Genomic DNA, 19,254 nt, shown 5'->3' with positions numbered 1-19,254 from the left:
AAATCTTCTAATCTATTTTATTGCAAACCCCAGGCTGCTGAAATGGTACGACCAACATGGGGAAAGGGTACGGTTTGCATAGACATCAAATATGGACTGAAAATTCACAAACATCTGCCCAGATCTGATCGAATTTTTCAAGTAATTTTGATTCCAAAGTTTGCTTGCAGAATGGGCCCATCAATGGCCTGAAACAAGCTTCTGGTGTGTCCCACGTGGTGCCTGTAGAAGGGATTTCGTCCTTCTAAAGTCAAATTTGAGGGTATCGTCCCAAACTCGATGATCTGTGGAAAGTTGCAGACCTGCAAATTACCAATACTACAAAACTAACCAATGTCTAATGACTTCCAAAAACCTCTTTCCATCTCTTTAATCCTCTTGCCCTAATTCGTACCCCTAAAAGCATCTTTTTAAGATTCCTTTCCAAACTTGTACGCCCAACTTGAGGGGTTATTTGTCATTAAAGAGGGGCCAATTTAATATTATAAAACAACCTAGGTAAATGTGCCAAGGTAATTTCATAAAGTTGTTTTATAATAACTTGTAACTTAACTTTTTCTATTTTTAGAAAAAGTGCTTTTATAACTTTAATTTATAAAGTTACTTTATTAACTTACCAAAGTCATAAAAATGACTAAGTATAAGATTCCCTTTGGCAAGTAGATCATCCCCAAACACAAGAATTCACCTGTGGAGATGGGTGAGAGGTGAATTTCCCATCCTGATAGATCACTCAAAAAGTGGGGACATTACAATGATATACACAAATACGTTTCTTGAAAAGGATTTAGTAACTTTTAGTAAAATGCAATTGGCAAGTGTACTGCAAAAAACTACAACATTTTCCAATGTCTTCCCAACTTATGCCAAAATCAAAGTTTCAGAATAAGGTCTGGACATCATCCTCATCCTCGCTCTCACCATTAATCTTTGCTTCTGAAGCATTCTCGACAAACCTATGATCTTCGCCAGTTAATTGGCATGCACACTTAAGGGCATCCATGTCTTCATCAAACTCATTTCCCATTGTATCATATTCATCTTCTTCCTCATCGTCCTAGTATGAAAGTGCCATCAAAATAGGAAATACAAATACAGGTTGAAAACAATGTATAAGTCGAAAAGCATCATTCTCTTCATCAAAGGATATTAATAAAATGAATTTGTTCAAAAGGCTTTAGAAACTTCCAACCAAATGCAATTGATAGGTGTAAGGTCAGATTCCACAACCCAAGTTAAAGTAAGCTTGCACCTTATAAGCACCATTTCACTCCAAAAGCATGTTAGGATTACAAAAGCATTGACCCTTGATACAAAAGTATTAAACTCAATGCACAAGTGACTCTTTTATAAAATTGTGCCTTTGTTTTCTCCTACTTCTACCCACATTTGTGATCCCTTAAAAGCGCAAATGGTTGAATGTTGACTAGATATAAAAAATGTTACAAGACCAAAGCACTTGAGGCTCATTATCAAGCATATTAATCATTAAGATGGGATATTACAATTACAATAGTCCAATTCACTCTATTACTCTTGCTTAATATCTCTCTCTCTCTAATTTTCTCTCTATCTCCCTCTTGCTCCTTTCTCCAACTCTTTGTATTCATATCGCTCTACCTCTATCTCCCTATCTCTCTCCCTATTCCTCTCCATCTCTCTATATCTCCCTTTAATCTATATCAATCCATCTCTCCCTCTCCCTCTCCCTCTCCCTCTCCTTCCATCTTTCCTCTATATCCACATCTCTATTTCTCCATCTATCTATCTTCCTCTCACTCCTCTCTATATCTTTATCTCCATTTCTCTCCATCTCTCTACCTCTTTCCCTATCTCTTTGTTCATCCCTTTTTATCTCTATATATCTCTCCCTCTCCATCTCTTCCCCTACCTATCTCTCTCCCTTTCTCTCCTTCCCTCTCTTTATCTTTCCTTCTATCTCTCTCCCTCCCTCCCTATCCCCATCCCCTTATCTATCTATCTAACTCTAGCACTCTCTCCCTTTCTCATCTCATATATCTCTTTCTCTCTCCCTTTATTTGTTACCCTCTATATCTCTATCTCGTTGCCTCTCTCCTCTAGAGTCTATATATCTCCTTAAATACCTATCTCTCTATCACTCTATCTCAACATTTATATTTCTCTCTAGCTCTCCCCCATATAACTAACTGTATGCAAGAGTGTTTGTCACCTCTCCAAGTCAAATAGCAGACTAGGATGTATTAAAGAAAAACTAAATGAAATTAAGTCCAAGACGTTGTTTATAATTATAATGGCAAGAGATATCACTCGCAAGAGAGACCCATTTCAAATCGCTCTTGGCTCAATTAGGCAGCCCATATATGCAACAAGATTCTGCTGCATGAACATGGATACCTGCGAGTAGAAATCTGGTTTAAATATTAAAACAATGTGCCAGTCTTATGTGGCATGGCTCATTTTATATAGAAGCCAACTTAACAAATCCAAGCTTTACCAAGAAAAGGAAGTTCAAATAAGTAAATTCAAAAGGTGAATATCTAATGACTATCTCGTTTGTGAGTTGATGGAATTTAAACAACCAAAAGAAGTTGAAATTGCAAAAGTACTCTCTAAATGTGCCCATGAAGACTTGTATTACCTCTTCTAACGAAGCATTTCCAGCTCTTTCCCCAATGCCATTAACAGTCACCTCTAACTGACCTGCTCCCGCAAGTGCACCCTGTAATTCATATCATGAAAACTCGTAAATTTAACACCCAATACCACAAATTTACAGATAATGAGAGCAGTGAGAAGGATAGAAAAGGAATAGTACAGCCAAGGTATTGGCAGTTGCAAGACCAAGGTCATTGTGGCAATGAATTGAAATAATGGCATTCTCTATGCCTGGAGTATTGGCTTTGATGCCTGCAATCAATTCGTAGCATTCGGAAGGAAATAGGTATCCCACTGTATCCCCAATGCCAACAGTGGTGGCTCCTGCCTTGATCACCTCTCCCAGTATCTTGTACAAAAATTCTGGATCAGTCCTGCCAGTAGTTTAATCTCATCAATACATCGATTAGAACTGTGACATGAATTTCAAGCGAAACAACACTTATACACCAATAATTTCAATTTGGCTACACCAACATGGTGGTTCAAATTTCGTAAGAATCACCCCAATTTAATCCAGATATGAGTATTTTGTACCATACTTATCAAATCAAAAGTCATAGTTGCATCCTAGGCAATGAATTAATTAAGGAAGAAGTGGTGTTTAGTTTTTTTCTTGCTAAAAACCAACTGAACAACATGAATAAGTTTGTATATCTCTTCTGATCATCCTACTGAAAGCCTCTGCGCAGAAGAGTGGTTTGATTGTTATGATTTCAAGATCTTCAGAATCCTGATGATTACAATCAAATTGAAGTGCATGAAAATTACTGGGCACCCACTTCAGAAATCAAGGATAACAAGTCTCCCTATGATAAAGACTTGTCCAATGATACAACTGATCTGCATAGGTCTGGGTTGTGATATTATCTATGTTTTTGCTTGCCTGTTAATATGCACAGTAATATTACACTCTCCAAACCGTGACTTATGATTGATTATATTGTCTTTTCTGTTCAGGAGGTAATTCAAAATCGGAAAATCCAGGTGACAACTTGCAGCTATAAGTATATGAACTAACGACTATAAAATGCTTCAATATAAAAAGTTAAAACAGTCAAGAACTGCAAAAAATTCAACCAGTCTAATTGGAATATCTCTTACGCTTACCTGGCCTTGACCCATGATAATGTCAAAAATAAATATAACACGAGCTGGAGCATTCAAGCTTAAAGGCCAAACTACACAGACTGCAACTCTGTTTTTCAATCAGTGAAAATTGATTTCTATTAAAAAGATTGGAAATGACTTAAAATACATAACTCAAAATAAAAACTGATTTTTAATCTACAGGCAGCGATCAGGAGCTACATTCAACAGCAACCACACAAAACAGAGCTTCTCAGAGCTCACTACAAACAAATGTTCACTTGGAGCTGCACACTGTCAGTAGCAATCAGGAGTGATCTCTGCTCAACTGATAAACCACACGCACACCTACAGGCTGCTGCTGTTTACACAATTCTTCTTCTTTGCTCAAACTGTTGTCTAGCTTCTACACATTCTCTTTGCGCTACTTCTTCTTCTACACATTCTGGAGAACATTCTCCCTTTTTGTCTTCTTGCTGTTTGCACAATATTCCCTCTCAAAATTTTCAAATTCAAACTCAACTACCTTCATTTACTCCTCTGCAGTCTTGCTGTTCATGTCAGGAGTTGTTGGGATGAAGATCCCAAAGTCAATCTTCCAGGTTGTCATTGTCGTTGCACTCCTGATGGGTAGGTGGAGTTTATGTGGGGGGCAAAATTGTGGGCTAAGGGCAATAAATTCCAACAATCCCCCTTTGTTCTGAGCCAATAAACAAAATCAATCATGACTTAAATCAACTACGCCCAAACTTCTCCTTAGGTGCTCGAAGCTGTCTCTACTCAATGGCTTGGTGAAAATGTCTGCTAGCTGCTACTCAAACCTGTAAAACTCTATTCTTATTTTACCATTATCAACTAAACTTCTAATGATGTGATACTTAATCTCAATGCGTTTGCTTCTTCCACAAAACACAGGGTTTTTGCTTAATGCAATTGATGAAACATTGTCACAAAAGATTGTTGTTCTCCTCTTGTTCTTCCTTCAAATCTACCAAGATTCTTCTCAGCTAAATAGCTTGACATGCTGTTACATTTGCTGCTATATGCTCAACCGCAACTGTTGATAGGGCAATAGTGGGTTGCTTCTTGGAAGCCCATGAGATTACACCCGAACCAAAATGAAACACATAGCCCGATGTGTACTTCCTATCATCTGCACTTCCTACCCAATCACTATATGTGTAACCAACTTGCTTAAAATCATTTACAGCATTATACAAAATGCCATATCCCTTGGTGCCATTCATATACCTCAGGATTCTCTTACCCACTTGCCAATGGGTGTCCTTTGGAGTCTCCATAAATCTGGAAATCAAACTCACTACATGCATTATATTAGGCCTAGTTGTTGTTAAATATATCAAACTTCCAACCAAACTCTTAAACCTGGTCGAATCAACACTGCTACTGCAATCTTCCTTGCTCAACTTAAGACCTATGGTTGTTGGTGTTGGTGCATGCTTGCCACCATACATTCTAAATCTCTTCAAGATCTCATTAGCATACATTTCTTGAGATAAATATACCATCATGCATTTGTTTTACTTCTATGCCTAGAAAATACCTTAAGAGACCTAAATCTATCATCTCAAACTCTCTTTTCATGGCTTCTTTAAAATCAACAATACGGAAATCATCATCCCCAATGAAAACTAAATCATCAACATACAAGACAACAATAAGAATCTTACCATCAACTATCTTGATGTAAAGAGTAGGCTCACCATCACTTTTGCCAAATCCATGGCTCATCAAATATGAGTCAATCTTGTTGTACCATGCCCGTGGAGCTTGCTTCAGCCCGTGGAGCTTGCTTCAGCCCATAAAGAGCCTTCTTCAACCTATATACCTTGCCTTTATGACCCGGAACTTCATAACCAAGTGGCTGCTCCACGTTAACCTCTTCTTTTAACACTCCATTAAGGAAGGCAAACTTCACATCCATTTAAAACACCTTCCATTTGTGCTGGACTGCAATAGCTATGGCTGCCCACATGGTCTCCATCCTTGCCACAAGAGCACACATCCCATTATAGTCTCTCCCAAATTGTTGTTTGTAACTCTTGACAACCAATCTTGCCTTATGGTGCTCTATTCTTCCTTCAGCATTACATTTGGTCTTACAAACCCATTTAACCCCAATAACTTACTTGTTGGGAGGCAAATCAGTTAGCTTCCATGTATCATTCCTCTATTGCATCTATTTCCTCATCCATGGCCTCAAACCATTTCTCCTCCTTAATAGCATCCTCAAAATAAATCGATCACTATGAGAAAATAATACACAGTTCACATTTTCAACAAAATCTCCTTCATACCTTCCACCTTGGTAGATTTCCCTTAGACTCTTGGTCTTCTTTGGCATAATTAGCTATTGCTACTCTCGGAAATATCGCCTTTGTCAAGGCTGCTTCAAACTCAATGCCTTAACATCTTTCCTCCTTGTTTCCCTCAATTGGTTCTTCTGATTGTTTGTGAGAGCAGCATACTAAGATGGGTTAATTGTATCCACAAACCTAGTGACACAAAGTTCCCACAAATCATTTGCAACCATGATGGTTTTCATCTTCTTGGCCCAAACATCATAATTTTGTCCATTAAAGGAGGGTGGCTACTGCCAACTCTTTCCTTCATCTCCAACCATGTCTCCTACACGCAAAACTCAAACACCCAGGAAAAAAAAAATGGCCAACTCACAAGGATTTAGGCTCTATAGCTCTGATTACCATGTCAAAAATAAATATAACACAAGGGCTAGAGCATTCAAGCTCAGGAGCCAAATTATAGAGACTGCGATGTTTCTCAATTTGTTGGGAATGTAAATCAGCAAAATCCAATAATAAAACTAGGAGACACGCAATTTATTTTGCTTTCTATTAAAAAGATTGGAAATGACATAAAATACATAACTCAAAATAACTAATGATTTCTAATCTACAAGCAGTGATCAAGAGTTGCATTCAACCACACAAAACAGAGATTTTCAAAGCTCACTACAAACAAATGCTCACTTGGAGCTGCAGACTGTCAGTAGCAATCAAGAGCAATCTTTGCTCAACTGATAAACCACACGCACACCTACAGGCTATTGCTGTTTACAAAACTCTTCTTCTCTACTCAAACTGTTGAATAGATTCTGCACATTCTCTTTGTGCTACTTCTTCTTATGCACATTCTAGAGAACATTCTCTTTTTTGTCTTCTTGCTGTTTGCACAACATTCCCTCTCAAAAATTTCAAATTCAAACTCAACTACCTTCATTTACTCCTTTGCAATCTTGCTATTCACGTCAGGAGCTATTGGGATGAAGATCCCAAAGTCAATCTTCCAAGCTGTTGCTGTTGCTGCACTCCTGACAGGTAGGTGGAGTTTATGTGGGGGGCAGAATTGTGGGCTCAGGGCAATAAATTCCAACAAATAAAACCCCTAGGAAAAATTGCACAATATTTAATCCATTATATAATCTTCATGGGGTGAACCCACAATAGTGTGTTACACTTTTTTGCCAGCTTTGACATTGCAATATTCATTTTATGAAAAAACTTCAGATTCAAACACCTATTACTTCTAAACCGTAAGAAATTTGTAGATGACGTGAACTAGTGATTTGTGTCATTTTGTATGTACATCATAAAAATATTTTTTTAATAATTTTTGGAATCAATTTGCTTCCATTTTCTATCTCCCTCGAAAACTAGTTTTTTTCAAAAAACAACATTTTTAAAGAGTGATACTCACCCTGTATAGCATAACTTTTTTTTCTATAATAGATATGAACGTAACTCTTTCAAATTTGGTTTTGTAACATCCATATCTAGTGTTAGCAATTGGTTTTGCAACATTATCTTCAATATTTCGTATTTTATTAAGTCGAGTTAACTGTAATTTTGACATATGTCCATTTGATATTACATAACTTCTAGTATATATAACGAAAAATCAAATTTTTTTTTTTGCTGGAAAGAGGACTTCAATACCTAGTGCGTAAATATTTTTCAGAATTTTTTGGGTGACATTTACTATTTTTCCATAAGCATTGAACAAAGAAGTTCATGCTCGGCGAAAACCCTACATTCATAAGAACTAAAATAAAAATATAATAATGAAATTAAATATATTAAAAATTATACTATTTGGAAAGCTTATAATAAGAGCTAAATACTTTTTTTTTTAAACTTCTAAATGAATTCATTTGATCCCCCAAAAGCTTATGTAAAATTGGTTTTTTATTAGCATTTGATAGATGCAAAGGAGACTCCATTGCAAGTATGATTTAGAAGTAGAGAAGTTCTATCCAAGAAATTTTGATCTAAGAGTCTTTGATCTAACTCTCTTCAATTATTTACTTCAAATGGGACCTCTTAAAAGCTTAAATCATTATATTTTCTAAATAATGTATGATTTCAGCAAAAATTAGGATGTACGAAAAAGTGGGAACCAACATTGTGAGTTCGCCCATGAAATATATGCAACCTTCAAAATTTATCAAGAATTCCTACAAATTTTTTCCAGTTTACATTATGCTGCAAGAATTTGTTGGAATAACACTAATATTTATTTACTTCATAAGCAATGCATTGAGAAAACAGACCACCTCCAATGCAATCGCCCTTAAGTAAGTCGAAATAGGAAACATAGTTTTGTCCATCACCACGAATGTCATGAACCCTTTTTATCTATATTTAATTGCAATTATCAAATTAGGAAAATTGTTTATATTTTATGTTATATGGATAAAATGGAAAACGAAAATGAAATTAAAATGAATTGAAATTAGATTGGAAATGGAAATGGAAATTTAAATGCAAAAGAATGATTTAAACTGTTTTATCGTGAAAATTGGGGATTGTCATTGCTAATGAACAATTGAGTGCAAGTGAATAATGCAGAAACAGGTGAATGTGGATGAAGGCGAGAACTTGGTTCAAGTAGAGTTGTTTTAGCTTTTTGAAATTGGTAATGGAGATGGAATCTCACACACCGCGTTAGATTTTAATGAATGCATCTTGCATAGATGAGTGTTTTAAATGACTCTAAATCGAATGTTTTGGATTATGGCAAAAACAAGTTTTGAAGGGGCCCTGAAACCCTTTACAAAAAGGATTCTAAAAGATTTAGAATGAAGCAAAAAAAGTATCCAAAACAAGACAGGCTGCGAAGTATAGAACTTTACAAACAACAGCCAAAAAGATAGCAAAAGCCCAGATGGGCAGCAAAAAACCAGCAGAAAGACCGAACCCACAAACAAACAGAACTAGCAGCCCAACTACATGAGGCTGTTGAGGGTTTCAGCCACCTCCACCTCCAAGGTACTCATCTTTTCAACTACAGCCTTGATTTCTTTGTAGTCCGCATTCTAAGTGGCCGCTTTCTTCTTCATATTGCCTCAAGTCCTCTTACTGGGTCCTTCATCAGCCTGAATCACATCAGTATCATTCCAATGGTAACAATGGTTATGTCCTGTTGCATTCTATCAAAGTTGTTTACCATTGCATTCATGGCATCAACAGTTTGCTTGACAATCTTATGGTTGCCAGACATAATAGTCTTGAGGGTAGCCTAGATTTTCTCATAGCCAACTTCAACATTAGAGATTCTATCCTCAAACCCTTTTTTCATTTGGTCAATACCTTGTCCAACCCTTTGAATGCACTCCAACACCGATTTTTTCTCCTCCTCCGACCACTACCCAGCCTCTTTTTGATTGCCTTGAATATTACCCACAGGAATGGCCTCCATCTTGCTTCTCAGTGCCCTCTGATTAAGTCTGACCTCTTTCAACTCATGAAACAACCACTTGAGGTTTCAGCCACCTTCGCCTCCAAGGTACTCATCTTTTCAGCTACAACCTTAATTTCTTTGTAGGCCACATTCTGAGTGGCCGCTTTCTTCTTCATATTGCCTCGAGTCCTCTTATTGGGTCCTTCATCAGCCTGGATCACATCAGTATCATCTCCAATGGTAACAATAGTTTTGTCCTGCTGCATTCTATCAAAGTTGTTTACCATTGCATTCATGGCATCAGCAATTTTCTTGACAATCTTATGGCTGCCAGACATAATAGTCTTGAGGGTAGCCTGAATATCCTCATAGCTAGCTTCCAAATTGGAGATTCTATCCTCAAACCCTTTTTTCATTTGGTCAATACCTTCTCTTGCCCTTTGAATGCACTCCAACACTGATTTTTTCTCCTCCTCCGACCACTGCCAGCCTCTTTCTGATTGCCTTGAATATTACCCATAGGGATGGCCTCCATCTTGCTTCCCAGTGCCCTCTAATTAAGTCTGACCTCTTTCAACTCATGAAACAACCACTTGAACATACTGAAAGTATCAATGGCATGTTCCCTTGCCATACCTAGCACATCGTCATAGTCCTCCTTATCACTGAGCTCAGCACATTTAGGATGAAGATCCTCATGAACCGTAACACCAATATTAGCAATAGTAGTGTCAGGGGGGGCAGAGGGAGAGACTGAAAGTTTTGGCTACCCAACACCATGCTACCCTCCTTCTCACCCACAGAGACCTCAAGGTTAGCTTTAGGGCCGCTGGAAACAAGGGTATCCTTGGCTGCCAAAGTAGAAGAAGAAGAAATCACATCTTTCTTCTACCCTTTTCTGCCTTTTCCCATAGGAGACTTGGCCATTGGGATCTTTTCAGACTTAGCTTTTTTAAGAGGAGGAGACTCAGCTTCAAAATCTGAGTCATAGTCCTCACCACCCAACTCTCCAGCACTAGTAGCATCCTCAGAGGAGGTCTAAATAGAAACATTATGGGCAGGAAGGGCATGGAAGTGGGAGTCTATCAGGACTAAAAGCCCTTCATGAAGGATAGGGAATTTGGTAGGCTTCTTCTCATGGTCTTTGAAATTGGCCCTTAAAGAAGACATAAGATAGAACGGAAAAGACATTTTGACCCCATAACGAAAATGACTCATAATAATAAAATGATGTCCATAAATTCTAGAGAAACGACCATCTAGGGTTAAATACTCCATAATTACCTTAAGGAGTTTCGCCCAGAAGCCCTTGATCATAGAAATATCATAGTAGTCAACGATCTTCTTCACAAGATTAGCTCTCTCTTCTTCAGTCTTTGGGAAGTTATGCACAACCTGATCAATATAAGTCCTATCTCTATAAAATTTCATACCATCAGTCAATAGGCCAATGACTTGGGCAACGAGGCTCTCATCAACCAACACCTTCCATCTATGGAGAGTAATAGTCCCATCTTTTCAGTGCTTGGAAAAATAGCTGGTAACATCCTTATTTGGACCTTGCAGCCTTTCAATGTAAGGGGTAAAACCCCCTTTCTTCAGAAGCCCCCAGAGCTTCTGCTTTTTCTTCAACTGCACACAATTTGATGGCTCAGTTCTCTTCCTAGCGCCCCCCATTCTCAACTTCTCTCTAGTGAATAACAACACTCACGACTTGCAATCTGAAGAACAGAGCCCACAAAATACCAATATACACACACAAAGCATGTGAAATAACTCCACACTTATTATTCTGTCCTCTTTGTCTACCTACCAAAATCGGAAAGGAGCCGATCTTTCTAGATTCACTACTAGTCATGATGGCACACATTATCATTAATATCTCTACCTCGACTTCTATCATGAAGGATAAGCATGAACAGATCCACCTCCAGCTTGTCTCCATTGGTCCAACTCAACTGACTCTTGCTAATAACCCCTTTATTTGCAAGGTAGTCGACCACAACATTAGACTCCCTATAGATATGGGATATGGAACATTTATCAAAAGTTTTAATAGTATCCTTATCTTTTTTAATCCAAATTTCAACATTCCAAGAGAGTTTGGAAATACCCCTTAGATAGTTTATAATATTTTTTGAATCTCCCTCCAACCAAACACATTTGAAATTGTGTTGTCTAGCAAAAGTGAGGCTTTTGTAGGCTCCAATGGCTTCAACAAGATGGTTAGTCTGTGTTCCCAATGGGAGCGCCATCACTAAAAGAAAATTGCCATTATGATCATGCAACACTCCCCCGCATCCTGCTAGCCTAGGGTTACCTTTGACTGCCCCATCAAAATTAATTTTGGCCCAACCTTGAGCAGGATTTCTCCAACCAAGATTAGGTTTGATATTAGGATTGGGCCCAACAAACTAAGATATACCACAATCAATTTCCCAAGCATTGGCAACCCTGATCTCATAGTCTTTAAGACCGCTACTCTGAGTCTTACACTTTAAATAGACAATAGAGAGATTATCAATTATGGCTCTATGAATTTTCCTGAAAACAATCTCATGTTGAAGATAGGTCTCCCTAAAGATTTGACTATTTCGCTCCTTTCATAAACCCCACGCCACATGAGGAAACACAAAGGACCATAAAGTTTTTAATAAATAATTCCTAGTAGGCACCCTCCATTGGTCAACAAACTCCTTAATTGTCCCAGGAAAGATCTAGCAGAAATCCCACCTCTGAAGAACTTGACTCCAAACTTCCATCACATAAGAACAATGCAGAAAAATATGATCAACAGATTCAACTTCCTTCAGGCACAAATAACATCTATTAGGTATAGAGAAGCCCCTCTTACAAAGATTATCTATAGTTAGGATTTTATTCAAAAAGATAAGCCAAAAAAACATGTTGATCTTAGGTATTAAATGCTTCGTCCAGACTTTGGACCACCATGGAACAAGAGGATCATCACAGCAATCCATAGAAGCAACAAAGAATTTACCAGTAAAGGAAAACCTCCAAATCAATTCATCTTCAAAACTATTCTCTAAACTAAAGGAGTTTAGAGAAACCTACAACTGGGCAAGAGACGGATGAATAACAAAGAGATTCACCCATTTACCTTCAACCAAATAGTCCACCACCATCGACCCAAAAGAAGCAATACAAACATCTCTAAAATCCCCCAGCAGAGGATCAAGGGCCAACGAACTCTTACCAATTCAGCAGTCATCCCAAAAACGGATACTCCTTCCATTTCCAACCTTCCAGTATGCTCCACGATTAGCAACATCCCTGGCCTTAATAATGTTATTCCAAAGATATAATCCAGCAGGGATTTGAGAGGAGTTCAGGAAATCCTGAAAAGTATGAACATTGTAGAAATCGAATGTTTGTTTAATTTTGAATGGTAAATTCTTATATTGAGTGTTCATAATTGATGTTATTTGATTTAGAGAAAGATTGATTTTGAACGTTTTTTAAGTGATAATACACGCATTTTGATGATTGTTATTATATTGTTATGCAGATGGAGTTTTAAATATTCCGAATAAATAGATGAATGCTATGTTTATTTCTCGTCAATTATATATATATATATATATATATATAAAATTAAAAAAGAAACAAATTGTATTTATAACCAAGTTTTGATTCTACATTATTATATATATATATCAACTTGCATGATACTTGTTGCATGCATTAAAGCATTGAATTATCTAAAACACTAGAGGGATTCGATTAAGGAAGAATCGACATAGCATGATTAATAGTATGCATATCGACTGGTGAATGCTAGAAGGAGTCGATATTAATGAAATTGACTTTGCATGTTTTATACTATGCAATGTAATCATCGAATGGTGAATGTAAAACTCAATTGCAAGGGACTATAAAGAAACCGAACTGGCAGTTGAATATAAACTGCACAACAAGTTAGGAAGTCATGACTCTTGTTATCGACTTGGAATGTTTTTGAAAACTGTTAAAGCAATAAAGACTCTTTGTCTTCAATTTGTAATGGGAGACTTGGTTAAACCGAATTGCACTTACCCGGCAATAAAAACCGCCACCACTGTTGTTGGAAACAAATGCAACTTCAGTTAGCAGTTAGAAAAACTTAGAGTTTAAGCCATGATTGTAGGGAAAAGCCAACGCCTTCAACATATAAGGAATACGTAGTTAATATTTTGAGACAACAGAAAAAGCACGAAGAATATACTCTACAAACATTTAGCCAATTTGGGAAAGAGAGCAAAAAGAGAAGAAAGGGAAATCGACATCATCGATCATTCCAATACAGGAGAATCGATTTACTCAAGTAGGCCATTGATCTAGTTTGTTTCGAACATGGATGATAGAAAAATCAGTTCTTTTGAATGAAATCTCTGTCTAAATCATATTTCTAAAGTATAAAAGTCTTTCTTTATCAATTTTAAACTCCAATTTGGTAGAATTGCATCTCAAGTTGTTGTAGAATTCATCTTTGTTTGGCTGAAGATCAAATCAGCACAGTAGAACTTATATATACATATACATATACATATGTATATATATACATATACATATACATATATACATATACATACACATACACATACACACACACACACACACATATATATATTTGCACATATGAACAAATTCATGAAACCGATTACTTCCTTGAAGCTGAATGAAAACACACTTTCAGATGTTGCAAAATTAGAAGAAATGAAAACATTTCCAGATTACATCTTTTTAAATTGCTCTTATTTCATTTTTCTCTGTTACGTAAAAGATCTATGTTTGTTTTGTTTTCAAACATGCTGAAAACAGCAATGAATTGTCACAACACATAATATATATATATATATGTGTGTGTGTGTGTGTGTGTGTGTGTGTGTATACATTGAGTATTTAAAAGATGGTTTTCATTATATGTCGGTATATGTGGTCTCATATTTCAATCTGAGAAGAGAAAACATGTTGAATTATACCAAACATGTACAGAACTGTAGAAACATGTCAACAATCAAAATTAGTCAAATATCCCGATGGTTCTGGCTTATGGGCGGCTTGGTACATCTCCAGGGACTAGTCTCGCCTCAGCTCACCCCATAATGAGAAACCTATGTCGCTGGGCTGAATCTCGGGGATACCTTGGACTACCAAAAATTATAATTAACAAAAAAAAAGATACATGTTAACTCAAATTTTGAAAATTCTTTACTGTTTTGAAACATAACTAAATCTGAATTTAGTAGTTGGAAAACTGAAACATACATGTTAAATAACAGAAACAATGCGATTATACATACATAAAATAAACTCAGAACCATATAGGAACATAGAATTTAAGAACGTGTGCTCATAACTTCCATTTTGTATTCTTTATATGCAAATATGTGCATACATGTGTTACACCTTCTTTTCTTCATTTTAATGTTTATTTAATGACTGAAAACGAAAAGATTGTTTTCTCTCAAATGGATTTACGATTTATTTGCATAAAAATGATAGTGCATGTCACATAGTTTAAGGATATTGAATGAAAGGAATAGGCATGCTAGATGAATGAATATGCTCGTCATGTGTTTCATGGGAAAGTATATATTCCAGGACGGGTGCCAAATATGGGGTTTTAGAGAGTATAGTTTGCTTTTCCAAACTATCTTATTGCTATGCATGGCATTATGCTCGCCCGAGTAACTTATTGACCATTGGAATAGATGGATGTATTTATGACTCTATATCATATCCTTGTATTTATCTTGTTTGTTTCTTAAATGAGTTGGACTAAATGAAAATGCATGTATCATACTAGACAGGCACCAAGATTCCATCTTACATATCGAATTCTTCTTGCTAAGCAATTTGTGCAGGGTCGGGTATTCTTGAATGATTAAGAATTTTGGGGAAGCATATGCTTCAAGGTTGGGTGGAAAAAACACCTAAATCTTGTTCTCGTCTTCATTCGAAGGATTGAATTGAAGGTAGTTAAAGGATTGGAGATCAAAGGATGCATCTCATCTCTTTATTGTGTATTTTATCTTATATATGTATATTTCAGCTTAAGGCAATTGAATGACTAAGTTGTGTATTGTAATTATGAATGATGTATAGTATGATTGAAATACTATGAAAGAGTACTCTAAGTCGAGGGAATACTATGAATTACCTATTTATTGAGTTTAGACTTGTTATTCCTATTTATTGAACTCGCATATGTAATGACATTATGTGATTATGAAATGATTAGAGAGAAACAAATGAATTTATTAAATGAATTATAGATTTGTTTGAAGAATAAAGAGTAGTCGTTCTTTTATTGAAGTTAGAGCGTCTACGTCTTTACAATGAAAGCCGTCAAAATATCTAAGCAAGGGCTCATTGATGATCAGATCATGTGCAGAGGAACAAGAATGTGTTATACACAAGATATTATCCCCTTTTTTTCATGAAACAAATCCTTGTCTTGGTCCTTTTTATGTGCACCAATTAACCAAGATGGTAATAAAAGTAGAAACTAGGTGTGTGCGATGGGTACGTTGAAAAGGTTTAAAAGGTCAATTAGGATTTTTTTTGTTCTATTAGTCTAAAAAAAATTAGTACTTAAGATGAAGTGGTAGGTCATTTAGCAAATGATGTAGTTTGTGCAACAAAAGTATCATTGGAGAAGTGACAACATGAAATCAAATATGCATCCTTCCAAACATGACAAAAAAAAACCTTTGAATCAGGTATATAATTAGTCTCCATTAGAAGACAGGAAGAGAGAGGGCTAGATAGAAAGGGTGAGAGATAGAGAGAGGGGGGTAGGGAGATAAAGATATGGGATATTGATAGAGAGAAAGACAAATATAGAGTTGGAGATGAAGATAGAGGAGATGGAAACAAAGAGAAGATGGAGTAAATATAGAGGAGGGAGAGAAAAATAGAAATAACTAAAAGAGATAAATATATAGATAAAGAGGGAGAGATAGAAAGGAAGAGAGTTATATATAGAGTAAAATGGAGAGAGAAAGATAGATAGAGATGTAGATGGTGAGATGGAGTGATAAAGTTATAGAGAAATAAGCATATATAGAGATAGGGAGAGAGGGATAGAGAGAAATAGAGACAGATAGTGGGAGAGAGAAAGAGAGACAGAGACAAAGACAGAGATAAACAAGAAGAGAAAGGGAGAGAGAAGTTGAGGTAGAGAGATAAATAGGGGGTTATGGAGAGAGTGAGGGAAGCAAAGAGAGGGAGAGATAGGGAGAGATGATTTGAGAGAATGGTTAAGTAGAGAGATATAAAGAGTGGGCGATAGAGAGAGAGAAGGAGAGATATGGGTAGAAAGAGGGAAGGATAGGGATAGAAAGAAAAAAAATATAAAGAGATAGATATAACTTGAGAAAGATAGAGTGGGCGTGCGTGTGTGTGTGTGTGTGGGAGAGAGAGAGAGATAGAGATAAGAAGTCATATATAGAGAGGGGTAGAGACATAGAACAAATAAGAGAAATATGGATATAGATAATGAATTAGAGTGAATAAGAGAGAGATATATAAAGGAGAGATGGAAAGTGAGAGGAAGAGAGAGAGGAAGAAATGCAGATAGAAAGAGAGAGACAATGAGAGGGGTAGAAAGAGATATAGTAAGATAAAGATATAAGAAGAGACACACACGCACGCGCGCACACACACACACACACACACACACACACACACATATATATATATAGAGAGAGAGAGAGAGAGAAAATAGGAAGAGAAAAGCAAGGAGTGTGTGTGTGAGAGAGAGAGGTACAAAGATAGAGGGGGAGGGAGAGATAAAGAGGTAAATACAATGGAAAATATAGTGAAGATAGAGACAAGGATGAGGGGAAAGGTAAGGAGATACAGATAAGGGAGATAGATAGATAGATATAGAAATAGAGACAAAGATGGATATGGAGATTGAGATGGAGATTGTTAATCTTTTGAATAGATGAAAAAAAATTATTCTTTTAACCTTGACTGCTCTATTCATTTTCATCCATCAAAATGGATAGACAACATGATTGACATCAATGAAAGCATAATAGAAAGAGATATCTCACACATTCACTTTTCAATAGGTGGGATAAAAATTTATAATACTCTTTAAGACAAGTTGAAAATTTATATTATATTATATTTAAAAAATAGTAATTAGTGTGTCACCTATATGATTAGTTTTAGTTGAACATTACATTTTATTTATATTAGAAATGTCATATTTTTTGCTAGGTGATATTAGAAATGTCATATTGCAAGTTGTGTTCTATATAAAATATTATAAAATATGAATATAATTTAATATAATTAATATATATTATATTTTTCACATATAATATGAATAAAATATTAAATAAATTATATGTTTAATATTTTTAATATTTAAATTATATTTATTATATAAAATTATAAATGTTGTTTATGTAATATACATTTCATAGAGAATTTTTTTTTTTGATCGGTAATTTTGTGATATATTGATTCAAAAAAGGATATACAGTCGTCCAAGGCCATACAAGATTTAAACATCGGCCCAAAATATAACAGTCCTGACCTACTATGTAGAGCATTCAAAGCTAAAAACAGGGAAATAAAAACCAATCCTGTGCATCTCTGCACTAAATATTACAATCATCCTTGAAAAGTATTTTTAAAAACAACATTGGAATAAAAACAAACAAAAAACCAAGGTCCCATGGCCGCTCAGTCGCTATCGCTCTGGTTTGTCTCCTCCTCGCCCGCGATCTCTGCCAGTGCTTTTCCCTTTGCGACTTCACTCTTCATCTTCGGGATGCATTCCAAGCATCCAAAGTCCGGATCACCTTCCAAGCTTGCTAGGAATTGGACAACCCGCCCTTCTTCAAATCTATCTCGCAGTTCTCACCCGACCTCCATACGCGCCACCACCTTGAGGGCCTTCAATACTTCATTTGTTCTAATTAGCTTGACACAGAGCTTCATGACCTCCCAGCCAATACGAGCTCACTCACGGCATTGCTCCTTTATGCAGTTTTCCGGCCCTCGGACAAAGGGCAATATCTCTTCCGCAATGTCTCCCTCCCGAATACGGATGCCTGTCTGAGGGACAACCCACTCCAAAATGGAGTCAAGGTTGATCAGATATTCCCCATCTATCAACTTTGTCAGCGTAAACTTTACTTTCTCTACCTTTGGCTCGAACTCCCATGCCCAGGCCATGATCAGGGAATATACTTCCATATTCGTCCGATAACGAAAATGGATGTGCGACACCTCCTCTCCTAGCATTAGGCGCGCCGCACTCCACAATTTCTCCTCTTTGTATTTGAAGAGCCCCTGCATTCTTTTGTCCGACACCGTCCCCAGAAATGGGACCAATTTCTTCTCAGTTCTCAGAGTGAAATTTGCCTCCATTGGACCTGCACAATTGTTAGCTCCAAACTCTACAATGCGAATGACAGAAAAAACATTTATCAATCAACTTATTGCAATCTCAATACTTCGCTTATAAACCAAAGTATATATTTCCTCCGTCGTCATTTGAAACGGGTCATAAATGCATAATCAATGATATAAAAAGAAAGAGATTTCGCAGCAGATATGCTGCACTCCGCCATCATCTCTAACAGGTACTCTGCACTCAGCAACTGCCTCATTAATTGCAGTGTCTTTAAGGGGGCGTACTTGTCATTCCAGACTTTCTTGCGTGCATGTCAAATGTTTCATGCTTCTAGGACTGCTTTTAAATCCACTTCCACACTCTGCCGTCTCCCTTCCACCATTTGGCCATTTGGCTTGTCATGTCACATCCAATGTTGGATAGTA

The 19,254-nt window shown here is 36.6% G+C and overlaps 1 protein-coding gene across 5 annotated transcripts in view; it reads right to left on the bottom strand.

The window, feature by feature from the left end:
* LOC131061578 (2-isopropylmalate synthase B) overlaps window positions 1–19,254 on the bottom strand; it is a 55,754-nt gene that overhangs the window by 23,636 nt on the left and 12,864 nt on the right. For all 5 annotated transcript variants that reach the window (XM_057995337.2, XM_057995338.2, XM_057995339.2 and 2 more), the window contains exons 2-3: window positions 2,798–3,011; window positions 2,621–2,701 (exon numbers count right to left, since the gene is read on the bottom strand). In XM_057995337.2, the coding sequence (XP_057851320.2) occupies window positions 2,621–2,701; window positions 2,798–3,011 (295 nt within the window). The remainder of the gene's footprint in view (window positions 1–2,620; window positions 2,702–2,797; window positions 3,012–19,254) is intronic.

This window comes from Cryptomeria japonica, chromosome 6, assembly GCF_030272615.1.
Source record: "Cryptomeria japonica chromosome 6, Sugi_1.0, whole genome shotgun sequence".
Classification (NCBI taxonomy): Eukaryota; Viridiplantae; Streptophyta; class Pinopsida; order Cupressales; family Cupressaceae; genus Cryptomeria; species Cryptomeria japonica.
The sequence above is the reverse complement of the archived record's forward strand: the minus strand, read 5'-3'. Positions and strand labels throughout refer to the sequence as shown.